The sequence below is a fragment of the Engraulis encrasicolus genome, chromosome 14 (genome assembly GCF_034702125.1).
Source record: "Engraulis encrasicolus isolate BLACKSEA-1 chromosome 14, IST_EnEncr_1.0, whole genome shotgun sequence".
Classification (NCBI taxonomy): domain Eukaryota; kingdom Metazoa; phylum Chordata; class Actinopteri; order Clupeiformes; family Engraulidae; genus Engraulis; species Engraulis encrasicolus.
The window spans coordinates 40,712,040-40,726,071 of record NC_085870.1 but is presented as its reverse complement, the minus strand read 5'-3'; the positions used below and the strand labels follow the sequence as shown (position 1 = coordinate 40,726,071).

General features: G+C 40.0%; 1 protein-coding gene across 1 annotated transcript; it reads left to right on the top strand.

Annotated features, from left to right (window-relative positions):
• Positions 1-12,573: 12,573 nt before the first annotated feature.
• Positions 12,574-13,533, top strand: LOC134463322 (nerve growth factor-like). The gene is made up of 2 exons (XM_063216525.1): positions 12,574-12,844; positions 12,896-13,533. The coding sequence occupies exons 1-2, from the start codon at positions 12,574-12,576 to the stop codon at positions 13,288-13,290; spliced, it is 666 nt and encodes a 221-aa protein (XP_063072595.1). The 3' UTR covers positions 13,291-13,533.
• The last annotated feature ends 499 nt before the right edge of the window (positions 13,534-14,032 follow it).

The following is a 14,032-nucleotide window of genomic DNA, read 5'->3' as shown; positions in this document are numbered from 1 at the left end:
TAGATCGGCCGGATATATCTTCTGTGGCTTTCTGTGGTGGTGGTCATGCTAATGATGTGTTTGTCTAGGCACACATGTTTGTCTCACCGCTAAGTACACTTGCCTCCCATGGAATGCTGTCAGGTAATGCTAACGCTGCACTTGTGGGGAAGGATAGATTGTCAGCTTCCAGTGCTAGAGCTACAGCTAAACGAGCGAGTCGTCGTAAACACTCTTGGCTATTTCTTCTTTTAAAGCTGTATCTGGGTGAAATGAGTTGAAATCCTGGTTCCCCATCCAACACAAACACAAACACAAAGACACAGTGCTGCTTAAGCTATAGAAATTAAGGAAACCTCGGAGAGCGTAAAATGTAACTACGGGCTAAAATTAACAAATGAACACACCGCCAAGAGCTCATAACACAGCTGAAAATAAGCTCCACAATGCTGCTCTTCCCTCTCTCAGTCTTGCATTCAGCTTACAACCAAACTGTAAAGAAACCTCATATACTTTAGCTCTTCTCTCTCAGTCTCACACTGGGCTTACAACACAACTGCCCAGAAACCCCATAATGGTGCTCTTCCATTCTCAGTCTTTCACTGAGTTCACAACACTAAAGAAGCTTCAATGTGGCTCTTCCCCCTCTCTGTCTCACACTGAGCTTACAACACAGTTGTAAAGAAGCGCCATAATGTTGCTCTTCTCTCTCTCTCAAGTCTCGCCCTGTTCTCCAGTAGACTGAATGGCCTCTCGTCCCGCGGCCAACACAAAGCCATGCTTCATGTGTGCGCCCCAAACGGCCTTGCATGACTGGCCAGAGAGCTCGGGCCGAGTGTCGCCATTCAAAAGCCCGGCACTGGCCCCTGACAGAAGGCCACTGTTGGCCATGGCCGCTGTCTAAATAAGCATATCCTATTACCCACACACAGAGTGCTGCTCCTTTCTGGTCGCACCGCCATAAGACAGACATCAGTAGGGTTCCCCCTCTTTTAAAAAGAAATCGTACCGGAAGCCGGCAGCAGACTAATTTTCCAAACCTCCAGCAGCCAGGTGTTTCAGGGTTGTCCTCCAACAGGATTTGTTAAATTGGATCAATTAAGGGTAATGACTTGCCTCACTGTGACTCACAGGCAGCAAATCAGACGTTTTCATCTTGTTTGAGGCTCAACACGTCTTTCCCTAGGATCATCTTGCACGCAAGATGGTTTCCATCCCATCATATATACAGTGTTTTTTTGTCCTTTTAAAACAACAGTGTTTCTACGTGATCTATACAGCTATTCCATAACAAGTAAGTTATGTTTGTATTGTGTAAGTATAAGTTCATTAACAGCTTGGCAATACTTAAGTTAATCAAGATCAAATAAGTCACTAGTGTCTAATAGCACCACGGTTATAACAGTCTTACAATGTTGGAAATATCACATAATTACTACTGCTTCCAAAGAACAGAGGTTTGACTTACTTTTTATTCACAAACTAGTGTTGAAAACAAAGTTTTTTTGCCTTCCGCACTTTTAACTCATACTCAAACTTTGTGCCATCTTTTTAGGAAAACTACGATTCGTAGTTTTCATTCACCACCAGAGTTGTTTGCAAAGAGATTAGGAGTCATGTCGTGTAGAATGGCAATTCATAATAGAGAGAGACATCTGTTGCTTGGTGCGCTGAATCACATTTGGATCCACAAATCGGCTAATTGAGTAGCTCAATGGGTAATCTTTCAATAGGCACCGCTGTGATTCACATCGTTTTACAAGCTTTGTTAAATTGTTTTTTTTTTTCGTGTTCTCTGTCTTTGACAGCCTTGGCACGCCAGAAAAGAAATTTCTGATGACCTGAAAGAGCCGCCACTTTTGGGGAATCCACTAGAGGAGGGCAGCGCTGCATCTTCACATCCCTACTGGCTCTCTGCTTCGGTAAGATCAAGAAAGACAGCACAGTCACTCACGCTCAACGCAGTGCCAAGAGAGGGAAAATAAGACACATGCACACACACATGCGTGTGAGCACACACACACACACACACACACACACACACACACACACACGCACATATATACATGTGTACTCTCACTCACACACTCACTCATACACATACAAACACACGCGCACACACACACACACACACACACACACACACACACACACACACACACACACACACACACACACACACACACACACACACACACACACACACACAGGGGAGTGCTTTTGGAACTCCTCAGATCAACACTAAAATATGCCTCATGTATGGACTGATCCAGAGTAGCTGTTTTGAGGCATTCAGGGAGTAATTATGAGGTATCTTCTTCAATGCATCCTGCCTCCGGTCAAACGCGTCAGTCAGGGTAAAGTCAGGTATTTGGTAAGGCCCGCAGTTTGATGAGGACAGACAAGGCCAAAACTCTGTTGAGGCAGGTGATTGAGGCCTACACCTGTGGTTGGTTGGACTGGAATGGAGTTCATGACAAGAGGAGGTGTATGATTCATAAACCGGTTTGTTGCTTTTCAACGAACACGCTGTAGTAAACAGCTTTGCTACTGTAAGGTGGCCAATTGAGTTGTGAACTACTACAAACATAATATGCAGTGATGAGAATCCACAAACACAGGTATAGTGCTGCTGTTTTCTTTGAAGCTAATGAGTGTGTGTACTGTATATGACATATTGTGAATAAAGGATTATTTTTCATCTGATTAGCACATCTTTAGCTTTCTATGCCACCTACTTTCATGTACTTTCATCTCACAAGAGATGAAGTGTGGTTTGGATAGTCATGAGGCATCTCTTCTCAAAACATAGAAAGGGGTCTTCTGCAGAACAGTACAGTAGTCTTTTTAAAGAATCACCTACTGTAGCGTTACACCGGTGCCCCTCAACAGCTAACCTGCCGTAGTCTAGGCCGTAGCCTATTTGTATAGATGGGCCCGCCAGCTATGGCATTATTGAGTGTGTTAAGTAACAGATTAGTCCAAATTGTCCTTCACCATTTTTGTGGTAGTAATGTCGCAACAGAGACTCTGTACGAAAGGGTTAAAAAAAAACAATCACCTAGCACTACACCGGTGGCCCTCTGCCCCCTGCATTAGTGGTAGTCTAGGCCTTACTATAATGAAGCCACCCCCCCCCTCTCATCCCTCACCCGCACGGGCGCCTTCACCACCGTGTGAGCTTTAGACCTCTGGTTGGTCGGTCGGTCGTTCAGTCGGCTAGTAAAAAGGAGAATGCTAACAGAGGAAGGCATAAACAACACTGATGGAAAGTATTTTGTCGGATGCATTCCGAGACAATCAGACCGGGGCCCGTATAGACAGAGAGGTCTTGAGGGCCTTTGTGGTCGGCCCGCATATGGGGTTAGTTATTTGCGGTCGGAGGGCAGTTGCATTTTTTGAGGGTTAAGTGTCATGTAGGTCACTGGCAAGCGCCATGAATGCATACTGTGCCTATGTTGTAACAACCATTGGGGTGCGTTGAAATCATTGACCAAGCATGGAGAGGAAGAGGAAATTGCTGGCCTGTGCTTTACATTCAGAAAAGCCATATTGTTTTTGACAGCAAATTGTTCATCATTTTGGAGCGCTGTATAAATGCCTGCTTAAAGTCTTTCCAAGGAATGCTGTTGTTGTGACTGCAGTCCACACTCTTGCCAGCTAGCCATGTTTATGAATGGGTTTTATAGGTCGTACTGTCTGAATGTTTGCCTATGTGTGATTTTATTGTACTTTTGCACGTTCTGTATGTGTGAGGGCTCCGTCTCTGCTATGTGTTTTTCTGCTTATATTCAACTGTGTGTGTGTGTGTGTGTGTGTGTGTGTGTGTGTGTGTGTGTGTGTGTGTGTGTGTGTGTGTGTGTGTGTGTGTGTGTGTGTGTGTGTGTGTGTGTGTGTGTGTGCGCGCGTGCATGCGTGTATGTGTGTGTATTTGGGCATGTACTGTATGTAGGTCTATGTGTGTGTGTGTGTGTGTGTGTGTGTGTGTGTGCGCGCGCGCGCGCACGTGCGCGCGTGCATGCATGTGCACATGTGTTCCTCTGTATGCATGTGTGTGTCTGTTTTTGCAAAGCCCATTGTCCAATTATATGGCAATCTCCGACAACTTTCCATTTCTTAACGTGGCATAAAACCAATTCCAAAAGAGAGCGGAGTGCCTCTTGTTTGATCTAGCTCTCCCCGGACGCCTACTTTTTACGGCTCACTGACGGCTGTTTTACTGGCCAGTTAACAAGCTCCCTGTCGGGGTTTTATTTATTTATTTATTTATTTATTCGCAGGGGTGAGCGGAGGGCCAAAGACGGGCCTCATGGCAGGTGCCTGGACCCCAGCGATCTCCCAACACTCACTCTAGGGGCCCCCAGACCAGGCCCACACTTCAACAGGAGACGTTTAACAGGTAGCCACCTCAGCACAGCACACAAACTAAACTAAACACTCCGCCACAAGACATGTTTTGTCAAGAGGCAGTTTGTGATATTTATTATTTGACTGTGTTTATGAATAAACACAACCTTGGCCAAAACAACAAAGAAATACATGCCTGATGCGTATCAGAGTGGTTTGCTAAAAGATTGTTAGTGATATTTATAGTGTTTGCTCATAAACAGAGCATTAGATAATGAGGCAAGAGTACTACTGCCAATCGACAGGGAGTACAATTCCCCAAGTGCATCTGACACTTTGAAGTGAAGGTCCTGAGTCAGCATGTGACACTAATTTAAGATGATCATTATGTCATTTAGCTCTCTCGCGTGTGCTTGCCTCAGCGTGGTGATATGAGTTGGCGCTGAAATGATTTCTGCCAAGAACAACAGTTGAGTGAATTACCTTTAATTCAGCCAGTCTGACACATTGCCTCACATCTGACAACTGTGAAGTTACACTCTATTCCTCGCTTGAAGGGACTTGCTGTTGCCATGCAACATGTATAGCAATCTACAGGTCAGTACTGTTGAACAACTGCACACAGGGCCCCAGGCCGCAACACTGAAAGGGCCCCCCCATATGACCTGCCAAGGTCAAGATAGGCCCCCGAACCACAAAGAGCCCCCCACCACAAATATAGCAGGGCCCTGAGCCCAGGCAGAAGTGCCCTGTCGACACCCCCACCCCACCCCACACACACACACACACATACACATAGCTCCACCTCTGCTGTGACACACCATAAAATCTACCTCCACAGTTATCATACAAAAGAATCACTTTTTGCCACTTGCCAATCAAATTACTGTCTCACAAATAATTGTTGAGGTAATTATTTAATTGTAAGTCATAACAAATGTCAGATCAAAAGCGGGGTGTGTTGGATGGTGTATGTCATTTTTTAATAGTGTTTAGACTTCCAGTTGATGACTGCAATGACAGCAGTGTTGATTTCCCATACTTAGACCTGTTGTCTCATGTTTTTCCTTAGACACTATTGGCTCTGAAGTACGTGATGAAGTTAAACAAAGAAAGTTTGGCGATTTGAACACAGTTCTGTTCGTTGTACTCGTACTCGAAGTTGTGTAGCATACAAAATCGAGATCACATGATCATTCGTGAAGAAGGAAGGACAACAGTCAGATCAGTCAGTGACATCATGCAGAGAGTGTCTACTTGTGTTTGGAACTGTATAAACACGTGTGCTCACTGTCAAACAAAGCCCTTTGCTCTATAGTGCTCGCAGGATCTGAAATTGAACGTGATCTGGCTTGCAGCAGTATAGCATTTGTTAGAGACAGTCAGGGCCGCTGACAGATTTTGCCGGGCTCGTTACAAAGTCGCTTGTAAGGGCCCCCGAACCAATGCGTACAATGTAATGAGGAGCCAATTCTGGGCCCGCTTCTCTCCCCGGGCCCAAGACAACTGACCCCTTTCTTCCCACCTGTCAGCTGGAGACAGTACAGTATCTGGTCCTAGCATCATGGGTGGGCATAGTGCATAGTTCCACCGCACCCATCTCCACGTACCGTACAACACTAACCTACCAATTACAGCTCTATAAATAGCTTACATATACAATAGCTTTAATGACTTCGGGACTATGGTTGTATTGTAGTAACTAATAGCTAACATTATGCTGTACTGTACGCAGCTGCGGAGCTTACAATACAGCTGCTGCTCTTATGTCTACAGTAAAAAAAGAAATAAAAAAAACCAAGTTGTACAGTAAACTTGAGCCAGTGCTCTGTCCTCCAAAGCATTTACAGTACATCAAAATGACCATCCAACCAAACTGTAATCTACATCTATAACCTGAATTTTGTAATGTGTATGTAAGTGAAAAAACATGAACAGGGCCCTACCGTGGCCTAACAGTAGGGCACTGCTGGTTACTACACCGGCGACCCGGGTTTGATCCCAGCCAGGGTCATTTGCCAGTCCTTCCCTGTCTCTTTCTCCCCACTTGTTTCCTCTCTCTCCTCCACTGTCCTGTCAAATAATAAAGGCAAAAAAGCCTTACAAATATTTAAGAAAAAAAACATGAACAGAGTTGGCACAATAAGAGACACTGGGACAGTCTTAAACCCGGGAGCAGCATCTGCACAACATTGTTAGACCTGCTTCAGATCCCTCCGGTCTAAAATGGGTTTAAGGGCTATAAGTAGCCAAACTTTTAGCTGATGTTGTTGACATATCGCGGAATTTATGTTATTTCTGCAGTATCCCGGTACTACAGTATTGCATGGGTAATTGTCCTATTTAGTTGTTGACTGTTACTTGAAAAATCCCCAAAGAGGGAGGGCCTATTAGGTAATGCAAAAAACATGGATTTATGTGGTCCCTTTAATCACTGAGGGCTTTCATCACCACAGTGCTTGTTTTCTTCCACAGGCTTATGCTGACATATTTTTATTCTCAAGTATACGCCATATTGATAACTTACACATGGCTGTCTGCCTCACAGAAATCATTTTGAAAACAACCGCTCACCCCCACCACAGCTCCCCAAGTAAAAAAAAAGTGTACTTAATATATACTTAATAAGTACGTTTTATTGTATAGGAATAAAGAACGTATTTTGGGACAACTTATAGTATACTTAAATGTACTTGAAATATAATTAAGTAGAGCTTAAACACATTTTAAGTTGACTTTTTTGTACTAAAATTAAACTTTGTATAAGTGTACTTAATATACTAAAAATATATTTAACTTTAAACACATTTTAAAGTGACTTGGTTAGTATACTTATAATGTACTTAATGTGTACTTTAGCATGCGGATAAGTGCATTTTAAGTACATTAGAAATCTATTTTAACGTCACGAGAAAGTACTTTATAGTATACTGCAGAAGTACATACTTAAGTTGTGTTATTTTGGGACAACTTATAGTATATTTAAATACACTTGAAATATAATTAAGTAGAGCTTAATCACAATGTAAGTTGACTTTTTTGTACTAAAATTAAACTTTGTACAAGTGTACTTAATATACTAAAAATATATTTAACTTTTAGTACATTATAAGTATACTAACCAAGTCACATTAAAATGTGTTTAATGTGAACTTTAGCATGCGGATAAGTGCATTTTAAGTACATTAGAAATCTATTTCAATGTCATGAGAAAGTACTTTATAGTCAGGGCTCTAAATTAACACACGCCAACACGCCAAACACGGGTGAAAATTAATTTTGGCTAGTAGAAAAAAATACCTACCCGCCAATTTGGCTAGTAGCGCTCGAGTACAGTAACTTATGAACGGTAAACCGCTGCTCTGACGAACGTTATACGGCAAGATTTCCTACATTACCCACGGACACTAGCGTCACGACGTAGCCTCCCACCGTGGGCTTTCCAGTGCATCGAGCGTCAACTCCATGCTGTTGCGCGCGCCAGGATTGAAAACATTTCAGACGACCAGCCTTCTGTCAGCTAAGCTGCGCTGACAGGCAGCTCTCCTCCTATGCTCTCGTCGCTTTCGCTACAACCTTTTTAACGTCACTACTGCTATTATACTATATGAACCTTGCTTTAACAGGCTGCATTTTTGAAGCAGCGAGGCCCTGACCGTTTCAATAACAGGATTTACGCAGATTATGCATAGCGCTACTTCTGTTGTGTAGACTATGTTTTGTGCGAGTGATGAGAATGTGGCGGGGGTTAGAGCAAGGTTCTGTGTGTTGGTGAATGCTAGTAGAAATTGTAAATAGTGACGTTAAAAATGAGTGGTTGTGGAACGAAATAGCGACCAGGGCAGAGGAGGAGAGCCGACTGTCAGAGTAGTGTGACCGTAGCTGTCAGTTCAGTTGTCTTCTGAAATGTTCAGAGTCCTGGCGCAACTAAGTTGGAAAGCCCACGCCATCGGAAAGAAAAAAAAGCAACCAACGACGAAGCTGTGGAAGTAACAAAGGAAGCGAAGATTCCCGAGATATCATTTACTTTTAATTAAACTAGGCTTCTTGTCATTTTGTTGCGCATGGTAGAGAAGAGCTCCTCCTCTCTCCTCTGCTTTTCCTCTCATCTCTTCTCCTTCCTTGGGGTGTGCGTATGTGAGGTTTTGTAGTGTTTGGCTGTGTGCTTGGTTACTGTATGTTAAAGGTCTGTTATGTGAGTGGCTTGTGTGATGTGATTCAGCTGTTTTCAGATGAATTGAACAAAAATTAATCAAATTAATTAGGATAAGTAATGAAAGTAAAAAATAAAGCATAAGTTAAAAAATAACGAAAAAATATATAGCCTATAATATGCTTATTATGTAGGCATATAGTAGTCTATGCAGGCCTATAGTGTATCTGTGTTGTAGAAACAGTTGGACAAAATGACCATTTAATTAGAAAAAAAAATAACTAGCCTAATGCATAGTTTATTTTGGCGAGATTAAAAAAAATGGCTAGTTGAACTTCTATTTGGCTGGTAAGAAAAAATGTCCACTAGCCAAATTGGCTGGTGGTGGAAAAAGTTAATTTAGAGCCCTGTTTATAGTATACTGCAGAAGTACATACTTAAGTTGTGTTATTTTGGGACAACTTATAGTATACTTAAATACACTTGAAATATAATTAAGTAGAGCTTAATCACATTTTAAGTTGACTTTTTTGTACTAAAATCAAACTTTGTACAAGTGTACTTAATATACTAAAATCATACTTAACTTAAGTACATTTCAAACATACTTACTAATTCACTTTAAAATATGTTTATTTTGTACTTTAGCATGCAGTTTAGTGTATTTTAAGTATACTACAAATCTATTTCAAGGTCTTTAAGTACATTTTAAGTGTATTGACTCTAAATGTATTTTAAGTATACTACAAGTAGATTTTACTTTAAGCACATTTCAAATATATTTATTTTAAGTACACTTTAAATATATTTCAAAAGTATATGAAAAAAACATTAATGTAATCTCGAATTGCTCATTTCCATTGTACATTGTCTTGTTCACAACCATCAGCCATTCACATGAACCTTCCTTTCACCTTCACTTCAGACAACAACCACTGCCTCAACCAGGATTTGAACCCACAACTCACTGAACCACAGACCTGCACTCTAACCACTAGACCACAACTACCTGTTCTTCAACAGGCACAATTACGTTCTTGAAGTAATAGTCTTGAGTAGTACACTTTAAGTATACTTTTATATATTTAATAATAATACTTAGAAATCATTGGTGGTGGTATGCTTTTATCGAATTAAAGACACTTTTACATGTTTAATTTGTGCACCAAAAAGTACACTTAAAGTGCACTTAATACACTAATAACACAACTTAAGTACAGACTTCAGTATTGTGCTTAAAAGTGTAATAGGTAAGGCCTTACATGCCTTTTTAAGATCTGTTTGTGCTCTTCAATATGGTGTTTTTACCATGAAAATACATTAACAAAATGGAAGGTGGAAGGTTATTTAATGTTACAAAGCATAATGAATAAATAAGCCTAGGTTAAAATACACTAAAATGATGGTTAAAAAAAGTACCCAGGTGAAACAAAATGTACTTAATATACTTAATAAGTATGTATTTTTGTATTTAAAATATACTTCAAAAGTGTGTATTTAAAGAATGTTATTTTGGGACAACTTATAGTATACTTAAATACACTTGAAGTATGATTAAGAAGAGCTTTAACACATTTTAAGCTGACGTTTTGGTACTAAAATCAATCTTTGCAGAAGTGTACTTAATATGCTAAAATCATACTTAACTGTAAGTACATTTTAAATATACTTACTAATTCACTTTAAAAGATGTTTAATGTGTACTTTAACATGTGGTTAAGTGTAACTATTTGAAGTATGCTACAAATCTAATTCAAGGTCATAAGAAAGCACTTTATAGCATGCTGCAGAAGTACATACTTAAGTTGTGTTATTTTGGGACAACTTATAGTATACTTAAATACACTTGAAATATAATTAAGTAGAGCTTTAACACATTTTAAGTTGACTTTTTGGTACTAAAATCAAACTTTGTACAAGTGTACTTAATATACTAAAATCATACTTAACTTAAAGTACGTTTCAAATATTCTTTCTAATACCAAACTTTAGCACATTACTTTAAAAATACAAATACACTTAAACTACACTTAAATTACAATACACTAATAGTATATTTTTTAATACCACACTTTAGCACATTACTTTAGAAATACAAATAAACTTAAAATACACTTAAAATGCAATACACTAATAGTATATTTTCTAATACCACACTTTAGCACATTACTTTCAAAATACAAATACACTTAAAATACACTTAAATACAATACACTAATAGTGTATTTTATAATACTATACTTTAACACATTACTTTTAAAATACAAATGTACTTAAAATAGACTTAAAATTGAATATACTAATAGTATATTTAACAGTACCACACTTAAGCACATTACTTTAAAAATACAAATGTACTTACAATACATTTAAATACAATACACTAATAGTGTATTTTATAATACTACACTTAAGTACATAACTTTTAAAATACAAAGATACTTAAAATACACTTAAAATATAATACACTAATAGTATACTTTATAATGCTACACTTTAGCACATTACTTTTAAAATACAAATGTACTTAAAATACATTTAAATAGAATATACTAATAGTATATATCATAATACTACACTGAAGTACATGACTTTTAAAATACAAAGATACTTAAAATACACTTAAAATATAATACACTAACAGTATACTGTATAATGCTACACTTAAGCACATTACTTTTAAAATACAAATGTACTTAAATTAGACTTAAAATACAATATACTAATAGCATATTTGACAATACTACACTTTAGCACATTACTTTTAAAATACAAATGTACTTACAATACATTTAAATAGAATACACTAATAGTGTATTTTATAATACTACACTTAAGTATATAACTTTTAAAATACAAAGATACTTAAAATACACTTAAAGTGTAATACACTAATAGTATACTTTATAATGCTACACTTTAGCACATTACTTTTAAAATACAAATATACTTGAAATACACTTAAAATATAATACACTAATAGTATATTTGACAATACTACACTTAGCACATTACTTTTAAAATACAAATATACTTAAAATACATTTAAAATACAATACACTAACAGTATATTTTATAAAACTATATTTAAGTACATAACTTTAATAATACAAATTATTTTAAAATATATTTAAAATACACTAAACTATAAGTATATTTTTAAATACCATACTTAAGTACTGTACTTGATAAATAGAGTGTACTTAAAATATACTTTCAGAAAATTAAATATATTTAAAGTACACTTAAGTACACATTTTTTTGACCTGGGTCTGTCTACAAGGTAGCTACCATTAACATAATGCTAGTTACAGTACAGCTCTGTACCATATAGCCTACCTTTTCTTGTTGGTCAACGCAATCTTACCTATGCATGTTCATGATTCATGATTCATGATTCATGTTCATGACATATTCCTGATTGTGTGCATTCCCTCTTGTCAGTGTCCTGTTTTTTTCTTCTCTTCAAACTATTGGGAAGGTGAAATATCTTTGCACTTTTTGGGCATTGACTTTGTCATTGCTGTCATTTGAATATGTACAAGTATAACATAACCATTATCACGGGGCCCCTCCACGCTTTCAACTGTGGGCCCTGGCAATCACCTGGTTTGCCCTAACATCAGTGTTAAAATGTTGCATTGACATCTTGAAGTCATGTGATCAGTTAAGGTGGTACCATTGCATTTCAGCGCCATTTATGACTTATATTTAGGCTATTACTGGCATTTCAATAAACCAATGCCCTACTGCTCACTCCTTCCTCATGGCCAAACCCTACCCATTTCATTTTGAAATTTGGATTTTGATTAATGAACAATTACCCCACCTTCATGAAGTCTCACTCAGTCTGTGTGTTCAAGGCGCACAAAATATTTCAAACCATTGCAGAATATTGCAGGTTTCAACCAATCAAAACGGAAGCTGGAGAAAAGTGTTTCAAGCTGGGACATCAGTTGAACTCGTGGAGTGTCTGTAGTTATTACAGTATGCTTTGATGCTGCTGTCTGTCCTTTGTAGCTGTGCCCACTCTGCTCTTCTTTCATCTCATGCGGCTGTTCTTCTGGTTCTTGTCTTCCGCAGGACGAGTGCCCATGAGGTCGTCCATGCTGGTCCTTCTCTTCCTCCTCCTCCTGCTCCTCGTCAGTCTCCAGGCGTCACTGTCCAACATAGGGGTGCACCCGATCCCCCAGACCCCCCTCCAGCACCCTGCTGACAAGGGCCACCACCACCACCACCACCACCGCAGTCCCAGCCCCACCATCCCCACCATCCCCACCGTGGACCCCAAGCTCTTCAGCAAACGTCGCTTCAGATCGCCCCGCGTGCTCTTCAGCGAACAGCCCCCTGAGACTGAGCCCCCTGGTCACAGAGAAGGAGGAGGAGGTGGTGGTGGAGGTGGAGGTGGAGGTGGAGGTGTGGGGGGTGGTGGGGGGGGCAGGAGCAAGCGGCGCGCCGTCGGACCGCCGCAGCACCGGGGCGTCTACTCCGTGTGCGAAAGCGTCAGCGTGTGGGTGGGAAACAAGACGCGGGCCACGGACATCTCGGGCCACGAGGTGACTGTGCTGCCCAACGTCAACATCAACAACGTCAACAAGAAGCAGTACTTCTTCGAGACCACGTGCAGCGATGCGCGCGCCGCCGGCTCAGGCTGTCTGGGCATCGACGGTCGTCACTGGAACTCGTACTGCACCAACTCGCACACCTTCGTGCGAGCACTGACTTCCGACAAGAACCTGGTGGCCTGGCGCCTCATACGCATCAATGTGGCGTGCGTCTGCGTGCTCAGCCGCAAGTCATGGCGACAATGACACACAAAACACATGTGCACATACCAGTACATACACACACTGACACACACATACACACACAGACTTGGTCATACACCCTGCCCTCTAATACTGTGGTCTTCTCACAGAAAGCGGCTTGTGTGGTTTATTCAACAGTTTGTGTTATAACGCCACACTCACTCTTGACTACAGTGTACCACACCTGACTGGGCGCTGTTAAATTATGTGGACAGCATGTGTATAGACCATTGTATTTTTGCATTGCTGTTGATGATTATTTTTGTTGTTGTTATTTATTAAACACTGAACTATATTGATATTGGGCCTAACATCATGACATTTCTTCCATACATTGTACTATACATGAAAGTTAACCTCGTGTACCAGATTGATTCACTGTAGTGGGCATTACTTCAGAGATACATTACAGATACCTCCCTGAAGGATATTAAGCTTGGCCTTTCTGTGGGTGGCCAAATTGGTTTCACTTTAAACCTGCACTGTTCTGCACTCAATTTCTTTTGACGATTTCTTTTTCATTTGGAAAAAAACAGAAGCAAAGTTTGCTTTGCTATCAGAGTTGCCAAATGTAATACTGAGCTCAGGCACTATGACTATACTACTAGCTCGAGCCATTTATGCCTCTTTTCCACTGCTGATTTTCTAGTAGGCCTACAGCTCGACACAGTGTGACTCGGCCGCCACTTTTTGCTATTCAATTGATCTGTGTCGTGCCCAATCAAAAAGCAAAAAGTGGCGACTG